We start from the raw sequence: 16495 nt of genomic DNA, 5'->3' as shown, positions 1-16495 counted from the left end.
TCCAGGGAGATACGTTCAATTGAGTTGAGTTGTAGGACACCCAGCTGGTGTTGGAGAATTGCTTGGTGTGGGGAGACACCACACACACACTCTGCCACACACTGGTGACCAAAATTGTTAGGTTTTCCACACTTCCCAAAATGCTAAGAAGCTTTGTGAAGCCTCCCTTCTCTGATCATCTCTTCAACTAATCTGGTTACGTCATATCCAAATGTCACATGGAAGTATGACAGCAATTTGTGTCTATAGTTCTCTGGCTGTGTTATAAATGAAAGAAAGAAGTGAATCATTCAATGTGCCCAACACTTTGCTTATTCCACACCGAGTTTACACCACACCTTCCTGCAAATTGCTCACTATAAACCTCATGTCTACATTCCACTCAAATAATTTTTAAATTAGATTTTACATTTATTATTAATGTAACATGCTGTGTAAGTATACAGGAGCCTGAAAATGGCAATCTAGTACTTGGCTTAAATAATACAAGCACTTGCTGTGATCTTTATCAGTACTCAGCCTTCCTTTATTATGGCTTTTAAAAAACAAATTTTAAAAGTACATGATTCCTTTAGGCTACTGTTTAGGAAAGACTGGAGTAAAACATTTCCAGTAATGAATTAGTTGTATATAGGTTCAGATTAGAAAATGTCAAGCACTGGAAAAAAAATACATTTTAAATTAGCTCAATTTAAATATGGGGCCATTTCATTTAAACATCTGATTTGAATCTTCAGTGTTTCACTCATTTTATGTGTTAATTCCATTATACCAGATCTTACTTTGGCAATTTCTCAAGTGTCCCAGAGAAGATAAAAAAGGAATTCAATTTCTGTCAATTACATTGTATGTCTTCATGTGACCAGGATGAGAAACTTCTGCTCCCTACATGGCAGTCACGACAGGAAAAGAATTCCCCCAGTCCACCAGCAAGGAACAAATAACACTGTTGTTCAGAATAAGGACTGCATAGCTGGGGATATTCACATTCTGATTCCTTCCAGAGCACTTCATTTCAGCAAACAAGGACTGATTCCTTTCAAAATTCAACTTCAGTTGAAAAACACTGAGGTACAGATAGAGCCACAAATGCAGAGGTTACAGACACGGACAAAAGTGCTCCCAATAAGGTGGCAGGGATCTCAGGTGGGGCCTTTCCTTCAATAACAAATGCATTCAGAAGGTTCCGGAGCACGATTCAGTTTTTCTCAAAATGTCATGACACCCTGCTGAATCTTCTTCAATTAGGCCTGCTGAGACCAGAGAAACCGATCACATTTTTCAAGCATGCTTTGTATCAAGGCTCTGAAATCCCAAAGAAAAGAAACAGGCAAATTTAGCTGTCATTGTTCATTCTTTTCAGAAGAAAGGATTAAAAAAGCTGACTGACTCTGTGCATCAAAAGACACAATCAACAGACTGAAAAGGCATCCTGTGAATATGGCATCCTGTCCTATACAATAAGAGAAAATATTTGCAAATCACATATCTGAGAGGTTAATATTGAGAATATGTAAAGAACTCATATGACAAAAAACAAATAATGCAATTTAAAAATGGGCAAAAGACTTGAACAGGTATTTCTCCAAAGATGACATTCAAATGGCCAACGAGCACATGAAAAGATGTTCAACATCAATAATCACTAGGGAAATGCAAATAAAACCACAATGAGATATCACCTCATGCCCATTAGGATAGCTACTATCCAAAAAAAACAAAACAAAAATCAAAACAGAAAAAAACCAGAAAATAACTAGTGTTGGTGGGGATGTGCTATAATTGGTGGGAATGTAAAATGGTGCAGGCTCCATGGAAAACAGTATGGAGGTTCCTCAAAAAATTAAAAATAGAAGTACTATCTGATCCAGCAATTCCACACCTGGGTATACACCCAAAAGAACTGAAAGCAGGGTCTCAGAGATATCTGTAAACTCATGTTCATAGCAGCATTACTCACATTATGCTAAGTGAAACAAGCCAGTCACAAAAAGACAAACACTGTATGATCCCACTTATATCAGGTACTTAGAGTAGTCAAAGTCAGAGACAGAAAGTAGAATGGTGGTTACCAGGGCTTAGGTGGAGGGGAAAGGGGGAGCTGTTGTTTAATGGGTATAGAGTTTCAGTTTTGTAAGTTGAAAAAGTTCTGGAAACTGCCTGCACACTGATATGAATATACTTAACACTACTGAACCAAGTGGTTAAAAACGGTTGGCAGGAAATTTTATGTTATCTGTATTTTACCACAGTTTAAAAAAAACAAAACAAAACAAAACCCTGACTGAGACAATTAGGTATGCGGTACCAATAATAGTCTTAAAGAATTGAGTACACATCAGATTTGGGTATTTACATTAACCTAAACAGTGTTTTGGTGATGACTGTGAACAAAATATTTAACCTCTTTAACCTCTTCTCTTAATCACCTTCATCAACAGAGGAGTCTCTGTTCCCTCATCTATGAATGAGGGGTTGAGACTATGTGATCTCTATAGTCCCGTCCACCTCTGAAAATCTGTGCAATTCTACATTCCCCAGGTGCCTGTGGATAGGGCAGGACAGACATACATTACCTCTGCCTTTTCTCAGCAATCCTCAGGATATCACAGGTTCTGGTAAACTTCTCTGACAGCTCAAGGGTCAAACCACATTCTTGTAGCAGTGACCAGGCCCGGTCTGGGCCCATGACCTTAGCTAACAGGAGTGCCACATTCTCCACGTTGATAGGGGAAGGCCCATCGCTGAAGTTCCCATTTGGTGACTTCTGGGGGGCTGGCTTTGTGCTCTTGTTCTGTACCAGGTGTAGGAGAAGCTTCCATTCCTCCACAGTCTCTGGGATCCAACCTACTCAAACACAGAGAAACAATGTGGGCTCTGACCGCTCTTAGCACTCTGCCTGCATACAGGAGAAACCATTCGTGAAAATGTTTCATACCAAAACATAAAAATATTAAAGAATATAATCTCATTACCCCCAAAACAGAGTTGTTTTCTGAATATTTGTTGAATAAATAGCTCACGAAAAGGAGAAGCCATAAAATTAGCTCCAACATTCCTTCATCTGCTCACGCAGTAAGTAATTACCCAGGGCACACTGCATACTAGGCACTGAATGTGAATGAGGAACAAACAGACATGATGAGCCCGGCCTGCACTCCTGTGGAACTCATGGTCCAGTAAAGGAGACAGAACTTAGACAAACACATAAATAAATCTATGCTTATAAACTGTGCTAAGTGCTTGCTATAAAGGAAAAGATCAAAGAGCCATTAGAGAGATTGGCAGGTTTGGGTTTTTTGTTTTTTTTTTTTTAAGGATCAGAGAAGGGCTGTATGAGAAGCGACAGTTAAGCAGAGAGCTGAAAGATGAGACAAGTTTAGTGAGCATGTGCTTGTGGCCCATATGTACACAAACGTGCAGGGAAGGTGTCAGGAATGGAGGGTGAAGGAGCCTGCATTTCTGACAAAGGAAACATGGAAAATGACTCGACACAGGAAGGAACTAGGTGAGTTCAAGGAACTCAAAAAAGGCCTACAATGCACAAAGGTGGCAGTGAGGAGTGAGAATGAGATGATAGGGCCAGGCCATAAGGGAACAGCTTAAGAATCTGGATTTTATTTTGAGTCCAGTGTAAGGGGCTTCAAGGAGGAGAGCCACATAATCCAATTTTTGTTTAAAAGAACCATTCTGAGAGTCAGCAACGTGGTGGAGTGAAAAGCTACCTTTGTCTCTCCCCTTAACCTGCAACCAGTAAAACATCCACAACACAACAGAGGTTCTTGTGTCCGACATACCAAGAAACCAGAGAATTCTCCACATATCTATACAACTAAAGGTGATGGACTGGAACACATAGAAGAGGCAGAACCAGGGAAACAGTGGAGGCGGTGTCTGCAGTCCCAGTCCTCCAGCCCCAGAGAAGCTGACGGTAGCAGGGGAAGCAGTGCACATGACCCCAGCCCCCAGCCCCCCACTCGAAGTAGCAAGCCCATGAATCTTACAACACTGGACAGGGCAGGGCCACCTGAGCAATCCTAGCTATTGCCCCTGCCCCTTCCTCCCCAATAGCAGTGGAACTTGCCACTCAAGGGCTCCTGGACAGGAGGGAGCCCACCATCCTGGTGCACCAGGTGGCAATGCTAGCAACACTGGCAGAAGTAAGGCGACCCTGCAGGTACAGGAAGTTATAATGCAGGCATCGGGCCACACCACAGATGGAGATGGTAGAGGGCACAAAGTGCAGACTCTCAAATATAACCAGAGGCAGCTGACGTAAGAGAAACCCAAAACTTGTGCTATAGCGCCACCTACTGGAAAACAAAAGAAAGGCCTCTAATTTCTAACCTGTTGGATCATTAGAATCAAGCAGAAAGGTGCTTGCTACTTTAAATGTGTGTCAGAGGAACAACTTCATCAAACGCTGTGAAGAACCATAGTGACACTGTACCACAAAAGGAAAATGACAATTCTCCAGAAACCAAACTTAAAGTCACAGAATACTGTGATCTAACTGACAGAGAATTCAAAATAGCTGTCATGAAGAAAGTCAAGGAACTACAAGAAAACTCAGGCAGTTCAATGAACTCAGGAACGAAATTAATGAACAGAGGAATACTTTACAAAAGAGATTAAAACTCTAAAAAAGAAAAACAAATTCTAGAACTAAAGAATTCAATAAATGAGTTGAAGAAAACATTAGAAAGCACTGAAAATAGAGCAGATCACATGGGAGAGAGAATTAGTGAGCTTGAAGATAGAACTCTAGAAATGACACAAGCAGAAGAAGAAAGAAATAAGATATTTGAAAAAATTCTATGAGAACTATCCAACTCCTTAGGAAAGACAACATTAGGGTAATGGGTTTCCCAGAAGGAGAAGAAAGGGAGAGGGGAGCAGAGAGTTTATTTAAAGAAGTAATAGCTGAGAGCTTCCCAAACTGGAGAAGGAACTGGATATACAAGCCCATGAAGCTAAGAGAACACCTAATTATCTCAATACAAAAATACCTTCTTCAAGGGACTTCCTTCCCTGCTGGTGCAGTGGTTAAGAATCCATCTGCCAATGCAAGGGACATGGGTTCATGCCCTGGTCCAGGAAGATCCCACATGCCGCGGAGCAACAAAGCCCGTGTGCCACAACTACTGGTCCTGCACTCTAGAGCCCATGAGCCACAACTACTGAGCCCACATGCCACAACTACTGTAGCCCACCCACCTAGAGCCCGTGCTCTGCAACAACAGAAGCCATCACAATGAGAAGCCAGAGCACTGCAATCAAGAGTAGGCCCCGCTCGCCACAACTAGAAAAAGCCCGCACGCAGCAATGAAGACCCAACGCAGCCAAAAATAAATAAATAAATAAATAAATAAATGTATTTTAAAAAGACCTTCTTCAAGACATATTATATTAAAATTGTTAAAAGTCAATGACAAAGAATTAAGGCAGCCAGGGGAAAAAGGAAGGGTAACCTACAAAGGAACCTCCATTAGGCTATTAACAGATTTCTCAGCAGAAACTCTACAGTCCAGAAGAAAGTGGAATGACATTCTCAAAATACTGAAAGATAAAAACCATCACCCAAGAATACTCTATCCAGCAAAGTTATCATTCAGATATGAATGATAAATAAGGACTTTCCCAGACAAACAAAAGCTGAGGAAGTTCATCAACACTAGACCTGCATTTACAAGAAATGTTGAAAGGAGCTCTTTACCAGAAACAAACAAACAGAAAAGAGCAAAGTACACAAATCTTTGAGTAAAGTGATAAGCAGACAGAATCTTTAAACTGCAACTCTTTATCAGAATAGGTTTTTTAAACACTTTACAGCATAAAGGTTAAAGGGCAAAGATGAGTAGAAAAAGTAATTATAGCTACTTCAATTTGGTAACAAACTCACAACATAAAAAGGGATAATTTGAGGCAAGAAAAATACAAAAGGGGGAGAGGAAAAGGGTGGAACTCATATAGGTACATAAAGATAAGATGCTATAAGCAGAAAAAGGACTACTTTATCTATGACATGTTTCATACAAACCCCATAGTAACCACAAAAAATAAATCTAGAGCAAAGACACAAAACATTAAAAAAGAGGAAAGTGAGAAAAACATCATAAAAAAACACCAAAGCAAAATGGCAGGCAGAAATACACGGAAAAAGAAATAATGAAGATATAGAGCAACCAGAAAACGAAAGATAAAATAGCAGTACCAAATCGTCATCTGTCAATAATCATCCTAAATGTAAATGGATTGAATTCACCGATCAAAAGACACAGAAAGGCTGGGTGGATTAAAAACCAAGAGCCAACTGTATGCTGCCTCCAGGAGACTCATCTCAGAGTTTAAGACAATTATAGGCTCAAAGTAAAGAGATGGAAGATGACACTCCAGGCAAATGGCAGCCAAAAGAAAGTGGGTGTAGCCATACTTATATCAGACAAAATAGACTTCAAACCAAAAAAGATAACAAGAGACAAAAGCAGATAGTATATAATGATAAAGGGGATAATTCATCACAAAGACATAATGTTATTAATATATATGCACCTAACACAGGAGCACCAAAATATATAAAACAATTATTAACAGACTTAAAAGGAGAAATTGACAGCAACACAATAATAGTAGAGGAATTTAGCAGCCCACTGACATCAATGGATAGATCATTCGGACAGAAAGTCAACAAGGAAGCAGCAGCCTTAAATGAAACATCAGACTAGATGGATTTGATAGATTTGTACAGAACATTCCATTCAATTGCATCAGAATACACATTCTTCTCAAGTGGACATGGAACTTTCTCAAGGGTAAACCGTATGTTGGGACACAAAACAAATCTCAGTGAATTTAAGAAGACTGAAATCGTATCAAGAATATTTTCCAATTTCTATGAAACTAGAAATCAACTATAAGAAAGCTGGAAAAATTATAAATATGTGGAGACTGAACAACATGCTACTGAACAACTACCAAGTCAATGAAAATCAAAGAAGATATCAAAAGTTACCCAAAGACAAATGAAAATATGACATACCAGAATCTATGGGATGCAGCAAAAGTGATACTAAAAGGGAAGTTTAAGCAATACATGCCTACCTCAAGAAACAAGAAAAATCTAAAATAAACAATCTAACCCTGACTAGAAAAAGAACAAATGAAGCCCCAAATCAGTAGAAGGCAGGAAATAATTAAGATCAGAGCATAAATAAATAAAGACTAAAAAGACTAAAATAGAAAAGATCAATAAAACTAAAAGCTGGTTCTTGAGAAGATAAACAAAATTGACAAATCTTTAGCTAGACTCACTAATCTTAGAGAAGGCTCTGATAAATAAAATCAGAAATGCAAGAAGAAAGATAACAATGGATACCACAGGAATAGAAAGGCTTATAAGAGAATAATATGAACAGCTACATGCCAACAAATTGGACAACCTAGAAGAAATGGACAAATTCTTAGAATCATAAAACCTTCCAAGACTGAATCATGAAGAAATGAAAAATCTAAATAGCCCGATCACTAGTACAGAAATTGAAATAATAATCAAAGCTCCTAAAAAACATGACTCTAGGACCAGATGCCTTCATAGGTGAATTCTACCAAACATTCAAAAGACTTAATACCTATCCTTTTCAAACTCTTGAAGAGAAGGGAATGCTTTCTAACTCATTTTACAAAGCCAACAACACCCTGATACCAAAACCACACAAAGGCTCAAAAAAATTACAGGTCAGCATCTCTGATGAACATAGATGCAAAAATTCTCAACAAAATATTAGCAAACCGAATACAATACATAAAAAGAATCATACACCATGACCAAGTGGGATTTATTCCAGGGATGCAAGAATAGTTGTATCCACAATAAATTCACGTGATACACCACATTAACAAAATGAAGGATAAAAACCATATAATTATCTCAATATATGCAAAAAAAAAAAGCATTTGACAAGATTCAACACCCATTTATGATAAAACGAACTTTCAATAAAGTGGGTATAGAAGGAACATACCTCAACATAATAAGGCCATATATGACAAACTCACAACTAATATCATTCTCAATGGTGAAAAACTGAAAGCTAGCCCTCTAAATCAGGAACAAGACAAGGATGCCCACTCTTACCACCCTTATTCAACATAGTACCAGAAGTCCCAGCTAGAGCAATCAGGCAAGAAAAAGAAAAGGCATCCAAATTGGAAAGGAAGAAGTGAAACTGTCACTATTTGTGGATGACATGATTTATACATAGAAAACCCTAAAGACTCCACCAAAGAACTACTAGAAATAATAAAGTTGCAGGGTACAAATCAACATTCAAAAATCTGTTGCGTTTCTATACACTAACAATGAGCTAGCAGAAAAAGAAATTAAGAAAACAATTCCATTTACAGTCACTAAAAAGAATAAAATACCTAGGAACAGATTTAACCGAGGAGGTGAAAGACCTGTATACTGAAAACTATAAGACACCGCTGAAAGAAACTGAAGAAGACACAAATAAATGGAAAGATATTCCCTGCTCATGGACTGGAAGAATTAACATTGTTAAAATGACCATATTGCCAAAGCAATCTATAGATTCAATACAATCCTTATCAAAATCCCAAAAACATTTTTCACAGAAATAAAACAAAAAGTTCTAAAATTTACATGGAACCACAAAAGACCCCAAATAGCCAAAACAATCCTGAGCGAAGAGAACAAAGCTGGAGGTATCACACGCCCTGATTTAAAACTATATTATAAAGCCACAGTAATCAAAACAGCATGGTAGTGGCAGAAAAACAGATACATGTATCAATGGAACAGAACTGAGAGCCCAGAAATAAACCCATACATATATGGACAATTAATATACAACAAAGGAATAAGGAACATCCAATGGAGAAAGGATAGTCTCTTCTATAAATGGTGTTGGGGACACTGGACAGCCTCATGCAAAAAAATGAAAGTAGACCACTACCTCACACCATACACAAAAATCAACTCAAAATGGATTAAAGACTTAAATGTAAGATCCAAAACCATAAACTCCTAGAAGAAAACATAGGCACGACACTCTCTGACATCAGTCCTAGGAATATCTTTCTAGCTAGGTCTCCTCAGGCAAGGGAAACAAAAGCAAAGATAAACAAATAGGACTACATCAAACTAAAAAGCTTCTACACAGCAAAAGAAACCATCCACAAAATGAAAAGATGACCTATTGAATTGGAGAAGATATTTGCAAATAATATATCCAGTAAGAGGTTAATAACCAAAAATACATAAACAACTGGATGAAAAAATGGGCAGAGGAACTGAATAGACATTTTCCCAAAGATGACATACAGATGGCCAAGAAGCACATGAAAAGATGTTCCACATCACTAATTATTAGGGAAATGCAAATCAAAACCACATGGGAGGACTTCCCTGGTGGCTCAGTGGTTAAGAATCCGCCTGCCAATGCAGGGGACACGGGTTCGATCCCTGGTCCAAGAAGATCCCACATGCCGCAGAGCAACTAAGCCTGTGAGCCACAGCTACTGAGCCTGCACTCTAGAGCCTGCGAGCCACAACTACTGAAGCCCGTGCACCTAGAGCCCGTGCTCCGCAACAAAAGAAGCCACAAAAATGAGAAGCCTGTGCACCGCAACAAAGAGTAGCCCTTGCTCGCTGCAATTAGAGAAAGCCCATGTGCAGTAACGAAGACCCAATGCAGCCAAAAATAAATAAAAAATAATAAATTTATATTTAAAAAACCCACATGAGATATCACCTCACACCTGTCAGAATGGCTATCATCAAAAAGTCTACAAATGTTGGCAAGGATATGGAGAAAAGGGAACCCTGTGCACTGTTGGTGGGAATGTAAGTTGGTGCAGCCACTGGGGAAAACAGCATGGAGGTTCCTCAAAAAGCTGAAAATAGAACTACCATATGATCCAGCAATCCCACTTCTGAGTATTTATCCAAAGAATATGAAAACACTAATTGGAAAAGATATATGCACCCCTATGTTCACTGCAACATTATTTATAATAGCCAAGATATGGAAGTAACCTAAGTGCCCATCGATAGATGAATGGATAAAGAAGATGTGATACACACACACACACACACACACACACATACACACACACACGTAATGGAATACTTCTCAGCCATAAAAAAAAAGAAGAAATCTTGCCATTTGTGACAACATGGATGGACCTTGGGCATATTATGCCAAGTGAAGTAAGTCAGACAGAGAAAGACAAACACCATATGATCTCACTCATTTGTGGAATACAAAAACAAACAAAAACAAAATAAATGAACAAACCAAACAAAAACAAACATGTAGATGCAAAGAACAAAGTAGTGGTTACCAGAGGGGATGGAGTGGGGGCAGGGTGAAATGGGTAAAAGGGAACAAACACGGTGACAGATGGAAACTAAATTTTTAGTGGTGAGTACACTGCAGGGTATACAAAAGTGGAAATATAATGTTGTACACATAAAACTTATATAATGTTATAAACCAATGTTATCTCAATAAAAATTTTTTTAATTAAAAAAAAAGAACCATTCTGGCGGCTCTAAGGAAAATCGGTTAAAGATGGGCAAGAATGGAAACCAGAAGGCCAATTATAAAGTTATTGCAGTAACCAGGCAAGTAGCTGGGATCAGAATGACCGTGGTGGAGCCAAAGAAAGTAGATAGATATGAGATATATATTTGGCAGCAAAAGCAACATTCTTTGAAGTGAAATATAAGTTAGGAGAGAAAAATGTCAAGAAAAGACTCCCATTTAATACACCAAGGGTAAGAATAGCTATTATTATTATATTAACAAAATATTAAGAGTACTTTTATCTGGGTGGGAAGAATTTTAGGTGATATCTTCTTCATTCTTCCTAGATTTTCCATTTTTTTCTATAACAAACATCATGTTGTAACTTTAAAAGCATAAACCATTTATATCTTAACTTTTCTGGTTATTTTTCCAAAGTGAACACATCTATAGTTCTACAAAACCATGTGACCCTCTTGTTTCATGTTTGAAACAAAGATGATTCAGTTATTATTGCTGTAACTGTGACACCTGAGGCTATCTCTTTGTCAGTCATCTGGTTTCTTTGCTTGGTTGTAACTTTTCTTCTTCTACAGAAATAGGGCTGAAAAAGGCTGTAGATCACACTGCTAGATGAAGGATCCTGATGTCATGCTGCTGGCATCTCTGCTTGAGATGAATAAAGTAACACTACAAAACAGACCAAGACCACCTCTCTGAGTGCAGGATGAACTCTCAGACTTCAGAAATCAGTGTGTCAAAGTCCTGGCCTCCTGACTGCCATTTTATCTGTATTGAATTCACAAAAATTAAAAAAAAAAAAAAAAAAAAAAACCCTAAGTACCTGTAAAGGCTTAGGAAAATCTGACTGCTACTCTAAGTTCATCTTAATGATCTCTAACTTTGGGCTGTGTAAAATGGCAACATGATGCAGATCAAAAAACCTGAGCACAAGCTTTCGAGATGGTCAGACGTGGTCTGAACACCAGCTCCAGCATTAACTAGTTGTATGACTGTGGGGAAACTAATTATCCTTTTTCTGGGCCTCAATCATAACTTTTTTAAAATCGAAATAATAGTAACTATCCCACAGGTTTAATATCTCATTTAAACAGCATATGGAAAAGCATCAGGTATCAATATAATGCCTCACACGGTAGGCACTCATGAAACAGAAAAGTTGCCTGTAGTTTATTTCTAGTTATGATTTCATGGTATACCAAGTAGTACAGATAAAAAAAAAAAAACTCCAAAAATGTGACAGCTAGCTAGAATAACATAAATGATCATTGAAATATTTAGCAAATTTCTTTATTGAATAGTCTGTAGTTACTTCTAAAATACTATAACCAAGAATAACCGATTGGGATTTACATACCATTGTCCCCTTCCATCAGGCTCATATCATTCAGATACACAATATTCGTGAAGGCCTCTCTTCTTCTCCCCAGCTCCAAACAGAGGATAAGATATCCAGGCCAGAAACTTGAAAGAGACCAAAGTTGGAGAGAGGAATAAAAGGCAGTGAATTTATCTGGAGCTGTGTGGTCCAATACTGTAGATATTAGCCACATGTGGCTACTTACATTTAAATTAAATAAAATTTAAAAGTCAGTTCTTCAGTTGACCAATACATATTTCAAGTACTTAATGGCCACATGTGACTAGTGGCTACCATACTGGACAGCGTGATAGAATATTTCCACTGCCTCAGAAAATTCTATTAGATAGCCCTGATATAGAACATTTAAGAAAAAAAATAAAGCTAGCAATAAATACTGACATTTGAGGCCAAGCCCCAATTATGAGACATCTAAGCTTATACACTTCACTAACTTTAAGGTTCAATAACGAACTAGCATATTTCTTCCCCAAGTATGCAAACTTTGGAAGTTCTCCTAGACTCTTCCCCTTCCTTCATTTGCTATACCCAGTATCTACAGGTCCCACTGCATTTTCCTTTGAAATGTGCCATTAGATGTGCTCCTTCTGCTGACCTAGAATCAATTTGGTCATACCTGAATTACTGCACCAGCTTCCTAGCTGGCCTTCCTTTCTCGTCTCCAATCTTTCTCATGTATGAAACCAGAAATGATCTCCAGAAACCACCATTTTATCCTGTCATTTTTGTACCTAAAAGGGTCTCTGCTGATAACTAAATTCTTCTAACCACCTTTCAAGGTCCTATATGATCTCATGACCCACAACCTGGCCAGTCTCATCCCTCATTATCAGTGAACAAATATGTACCAAGTGCCTACCACTTTATGAATTATGCATAATGAGGGAAAAGCAAGACACATGTCCCTATCTCCAAAAGACTGTAATCCAGGTAAAGCCATAAGATAACATCTTCAGGCCATGAATAACTGACGAATATGTGGTACAGATAAAAAGCAATGTCAGTTTTTCATGGCTTTGCTCTTGCTGTTTCTCTCACCTGACTTGCCCTCCTCCTGGCTCCTGTTTGAATACAAATCCTACCCAGGCTTAGGGCTTACCTAAAAGTCTCACCTCCTCCCTGAGTCCTTCACCAGCCATTCTACCAAGCCCATTCTGATCTCTCCCTTCTCCGAAACTGTATCAATTATAACTTGTATCACACAGTCTGGTGCTTAATTAAATAAACCTGAGAACCGGGGCTAACAACTAAGCAAAAGGGGGAGAGAGGAATGAGCAAGGACCAGTCTCTTCCACACACAAAATAAAATACACTCAAAATTTAAGACAAAAAAAGATGTTTATTATTAAAACAAAAAGCCACCTTTATGTAGCAAAAAAAAAAAATCCCAAATGACAAAGCATATCTGTTCAGGCCCCTAACTACAAAGTTACTAACTAAAATGATTCTAATCTTAACTTCAGCTTCTAGGAAAATTCTCACTTACCCATGAGACCTACAGATGTCAGTCACTTTCTCTTTTGTTGTAAAATCTGCAGGAAGTTTAATTAGATGAAGGATTAGCTGACTGTAACCCCAGGAAAACAGGTGGGAATGAGGCCTGAAAAATGAAAAAAAATCAGTAAATTAGACAGGAAATAAACTCTACAAAAATGCTTATTCGTCAGCTGATAGGTAAGATCAGAGTTTAATTACATTTTTTCCATTATTATATTTTTCAAACATTTCTACTTGGCCTTTGAAAAATTAAAATAGCTATTTTTCCAATGACAAATACCTGTTTATTTTTTTTTAATTATGTATTTTAGTAAGCAAAAGAAAGAAGCTCATAATTCCATCACTCACAGCCATTTTATATCCTTCCAGACCTTTTTCTCTAGGCATATAAAATAGGCATTTTGGGAGCTTTTAAAAAGTTTCTCCTGGAGGAAAACACAAGGAATATTTCTGATAGATTACAAGTAACAGTGTGTATTTTTTATGAATTCTTTTTTTAAAAAAATCCTAATCAGGGACTTCCCCAGTGGCGCAAAGGTTAAGAATCTGCCTGCCAATGCAGGGGACACGGGTTCAATCCCTGGTCCGGGAAGATCCCACATGCCGCAGAGCAACTAAGCCCATGTGCCACAACTACTGAGCCTGTGTTCTAGAGCCCGTGAGCCACAACTACTGAGCCCATGTGCCACAACTACTGAAGCCCACACGCCTAGAGCCCATGCTCCTCAACAAGAGAAGCCACCGCTCACCACAACTAGAGAAAGCCCGTGCGCAGCAACGAAGACCCAATGCAGCCAAAAAATAAATAAATTAAAAGTTTTTAAAATGTACTAGAAAAGCTTTAAAAAAAAGAGTCAAAGTTAAAAAAAAATCCTACATCAGGTTACATCTAAAAATCCCTTGGCAAATTTCTAGGAAGAAAACACACACACACACACACACACACAATTTTCTAACAATTTTCTTCTAACACAGGTTTAGTCACCAAGGTCTCTTAATGTTGGTCCATGAAAGAGTTTCAGTAGCCCAGTTAATTCTCTGCAATCATGTGCAAAATTTTGTATGAATGTGCATTTTTCTGAGAGGAATCATCAGATTCTTAGAGGGTCTGTGATTCAAAAAATGTTCAGAACCACTAAGCAGTACACTCAATCTGATTACTACCATGACTTGAGTCAGTCGCTTCCATAGCTATTCCTGAAGTAAGCCCAGAATGCTATATGTGAATAAACTGGTTCCATTCCAAAGGAGCAGCAGAGCTTAGAAACAGGACTCCTTCTATACCTGGGGTCTCCTTCATCATCCATAGTGCTGGTGCTTGGGGGAGCATCATGGGACACTGCCAACAGCAGCCAATCCAATCTTAAAGACTCTGGTTGTAGGAGGGACTCAAGGAAGAATGACCTAAGAGAAAGTTGGGAAAAAAATCACCAATATTCATGCTGAGAAAGGAAAGATAAAATGTGCAGATGTGAAGAAAATGTTATTAAGGGATCAAGACAGTGGATGAAATAACCTGAAAACTCTTCTGCTACAAAATGTATAGAAATGCTGGTGAAAATATGATAGCCTTTTAACTGAACAGTTGAGCTTCAAGATAATAAGGGAAATACCAAAGGGCCAAAAAAAAAAAAGGAGAAATAAATACCAGTATAGCAAATGTGAACCAATCAGAAGAAACAGAGGGGGGAAGTTGTCATTCTCAATAACCAAAGGACATGTGTGTTCACTGCCATGTGGACATAGGAAGTGAGGCCTCAGCCCAAAGAAGTTAAGAGCTGTAACTGAGATCCACCCACAAAAAGCTGGGATATATCACCAACAAAAAGGTGGCAGCAAATCCACTCACTGGCAGAGACAACAAGGAAGCTTATCTGTCTTAGCATAGGCCTTGAAGCGGAGTTTAATTTTACACTGTTGATCTGAGAATCTCTGAGAGGGAGAGAGGGAGGAAAGAGAAGTGTGGGTTATGTGCACATTTGTGGTGTGTGCTGTGAATTGTGAAAGAATGGAACATAACTGCCAAAATCCTCCTCTTCCATAGCAGGTGCCTCAATCCTGTGGCAGTTAATAGTATAAATTTTCCAACTGCTTATACTAGAGAAACAGTGCCCTATCAAAAGAGAGTCCAAAAAAAAAAAAAAAAGGAGGGTCCGCAAATATTCTCTCCTTCTCACCGTTGATCTTCAGGCCTTGATTTTACCAGACTGTCTAAATAAGCCAAAAACTGAGCAGGATGATGATGACAAAGTTGCATGACATCTGAAGGCAAAATGGATGGATAAAACCTGATTAAGGATCGAAGGGCAGATTCTCCAAATTTCTCATACAATCTGCATTTAAAAACAAAACATGTTAGTCTCCAACTTCAGTAAGATAATATAACTTGGTTACATTATCTATGTATTTATTAGAAATAAAAATAAATATACTAACAAGAAGCTGCTCAACATGTAACAGAGTAAAACTTTACAGACTGAGACGAAGAAAATGTCTGTGCTTTAGTTCACATAAACAACATACAGGACCACTCACCGGGTAGCATAAGCAATCAACAAAGGACTGTCAAAAGAGACCAAGTCATCCAATAACTTTAATCTTGTTGGAAGGTCTCCTTCTTCCATCTTTATATATGTAGGATTGGAACTTGCCATTTCTAAAAGACAAAGCACACCCCTTTCCCTTCATCTCACAGCGGTAAATATTTTATTCATGAACACATTAATCAACAATCATTAGTCATGCACCTACTGTGTGCAAGTCCCAACATTTGTAAAGCATCATAGGAGAGACAAAAACAGAACAAGAGACAACCACTGCTTTTAAGAACTTTAAAATCAAATTGCATAATCAAGACAGTATGGCACTGGCACAAAAACAGAAATATAGATCAGTGGAACAGGATAGAAAGCCCAGAGATAAACCCACGCACATATGGTCACCCTATCTTTGATAAAGGAGGCAAGAATACACAGTGCAGAAAAGACAGACTCCTCAATAAGTGGTGCTGGGAAAACTGGACAGGTACATGTAAAAGTATGAAATT

The 16495-nt window shown here is 38.2% G+C and overlaps 1 protein-coding gene across 1 annotated transcript in view; it reads right to left on the bottom strand.

Annotated features, from left to right (window-relative positions):
* Window positions 1-387: 387 nt before the first annotated feature.
* HPS5 (HPS5 biogenesis of lysosomal organelles complex 2 subunit 2) overlaps window positions 388-16495 on the bottom strand; it is a 45767-nt gene continuing 29659 nt past the window's right edge. The window contains exons 17-23 of the mRNA XM_060159550.1: window positions 15985-16105; window positions 15627-15782; window positions 14734-14853; window positions 13439-13552; window positions 11929-12035; window positions 2577-2847; window positions 388-1305 (exon numbers count right to left, since the gene is read on the bottom strand). Of these exons, the coding sequence (XP_060015533.1) occupies window positions 1245-1305; window positions 2577-2847; window positions 11929-12035; window positions 13439-13552; window positions 14734-14853; window positions 15627-15782; window positions 15985-16105 (950 nt within the window). The 3' untranslated portion in view covers window positions 388-1244. The remainder of the gene's footprint in view (window positions 1306-2576; window positions 2848-11928; window positions 12036-13438; window positions 13553-14733; window positions 14854-15626; window positions 15783-15984; window positions 16106-16495) is intronic.

Source organism: Lagenorhynchus albirostris, chromosome 9 (genome assembly GCF_949774975.1).
Source record: "Lagenorhynchus albirostris chromosome 9, mLagAlb1.1, whole genome shotgun sequence".
Classification (NCBI taxonomy): domain Eukaryota; kingdom Metazoa; phylum Chordata; class Mammalia; order Artiodactyla; family Delphinidae; genus Lagenorhynchus; species Lagenorhynchus albirostris.
The sequence above is the reverse complement of the archived record's forward strand: the minus strand, read 5'-3'. Positions and strand labels throughout refer to the sequence as shown.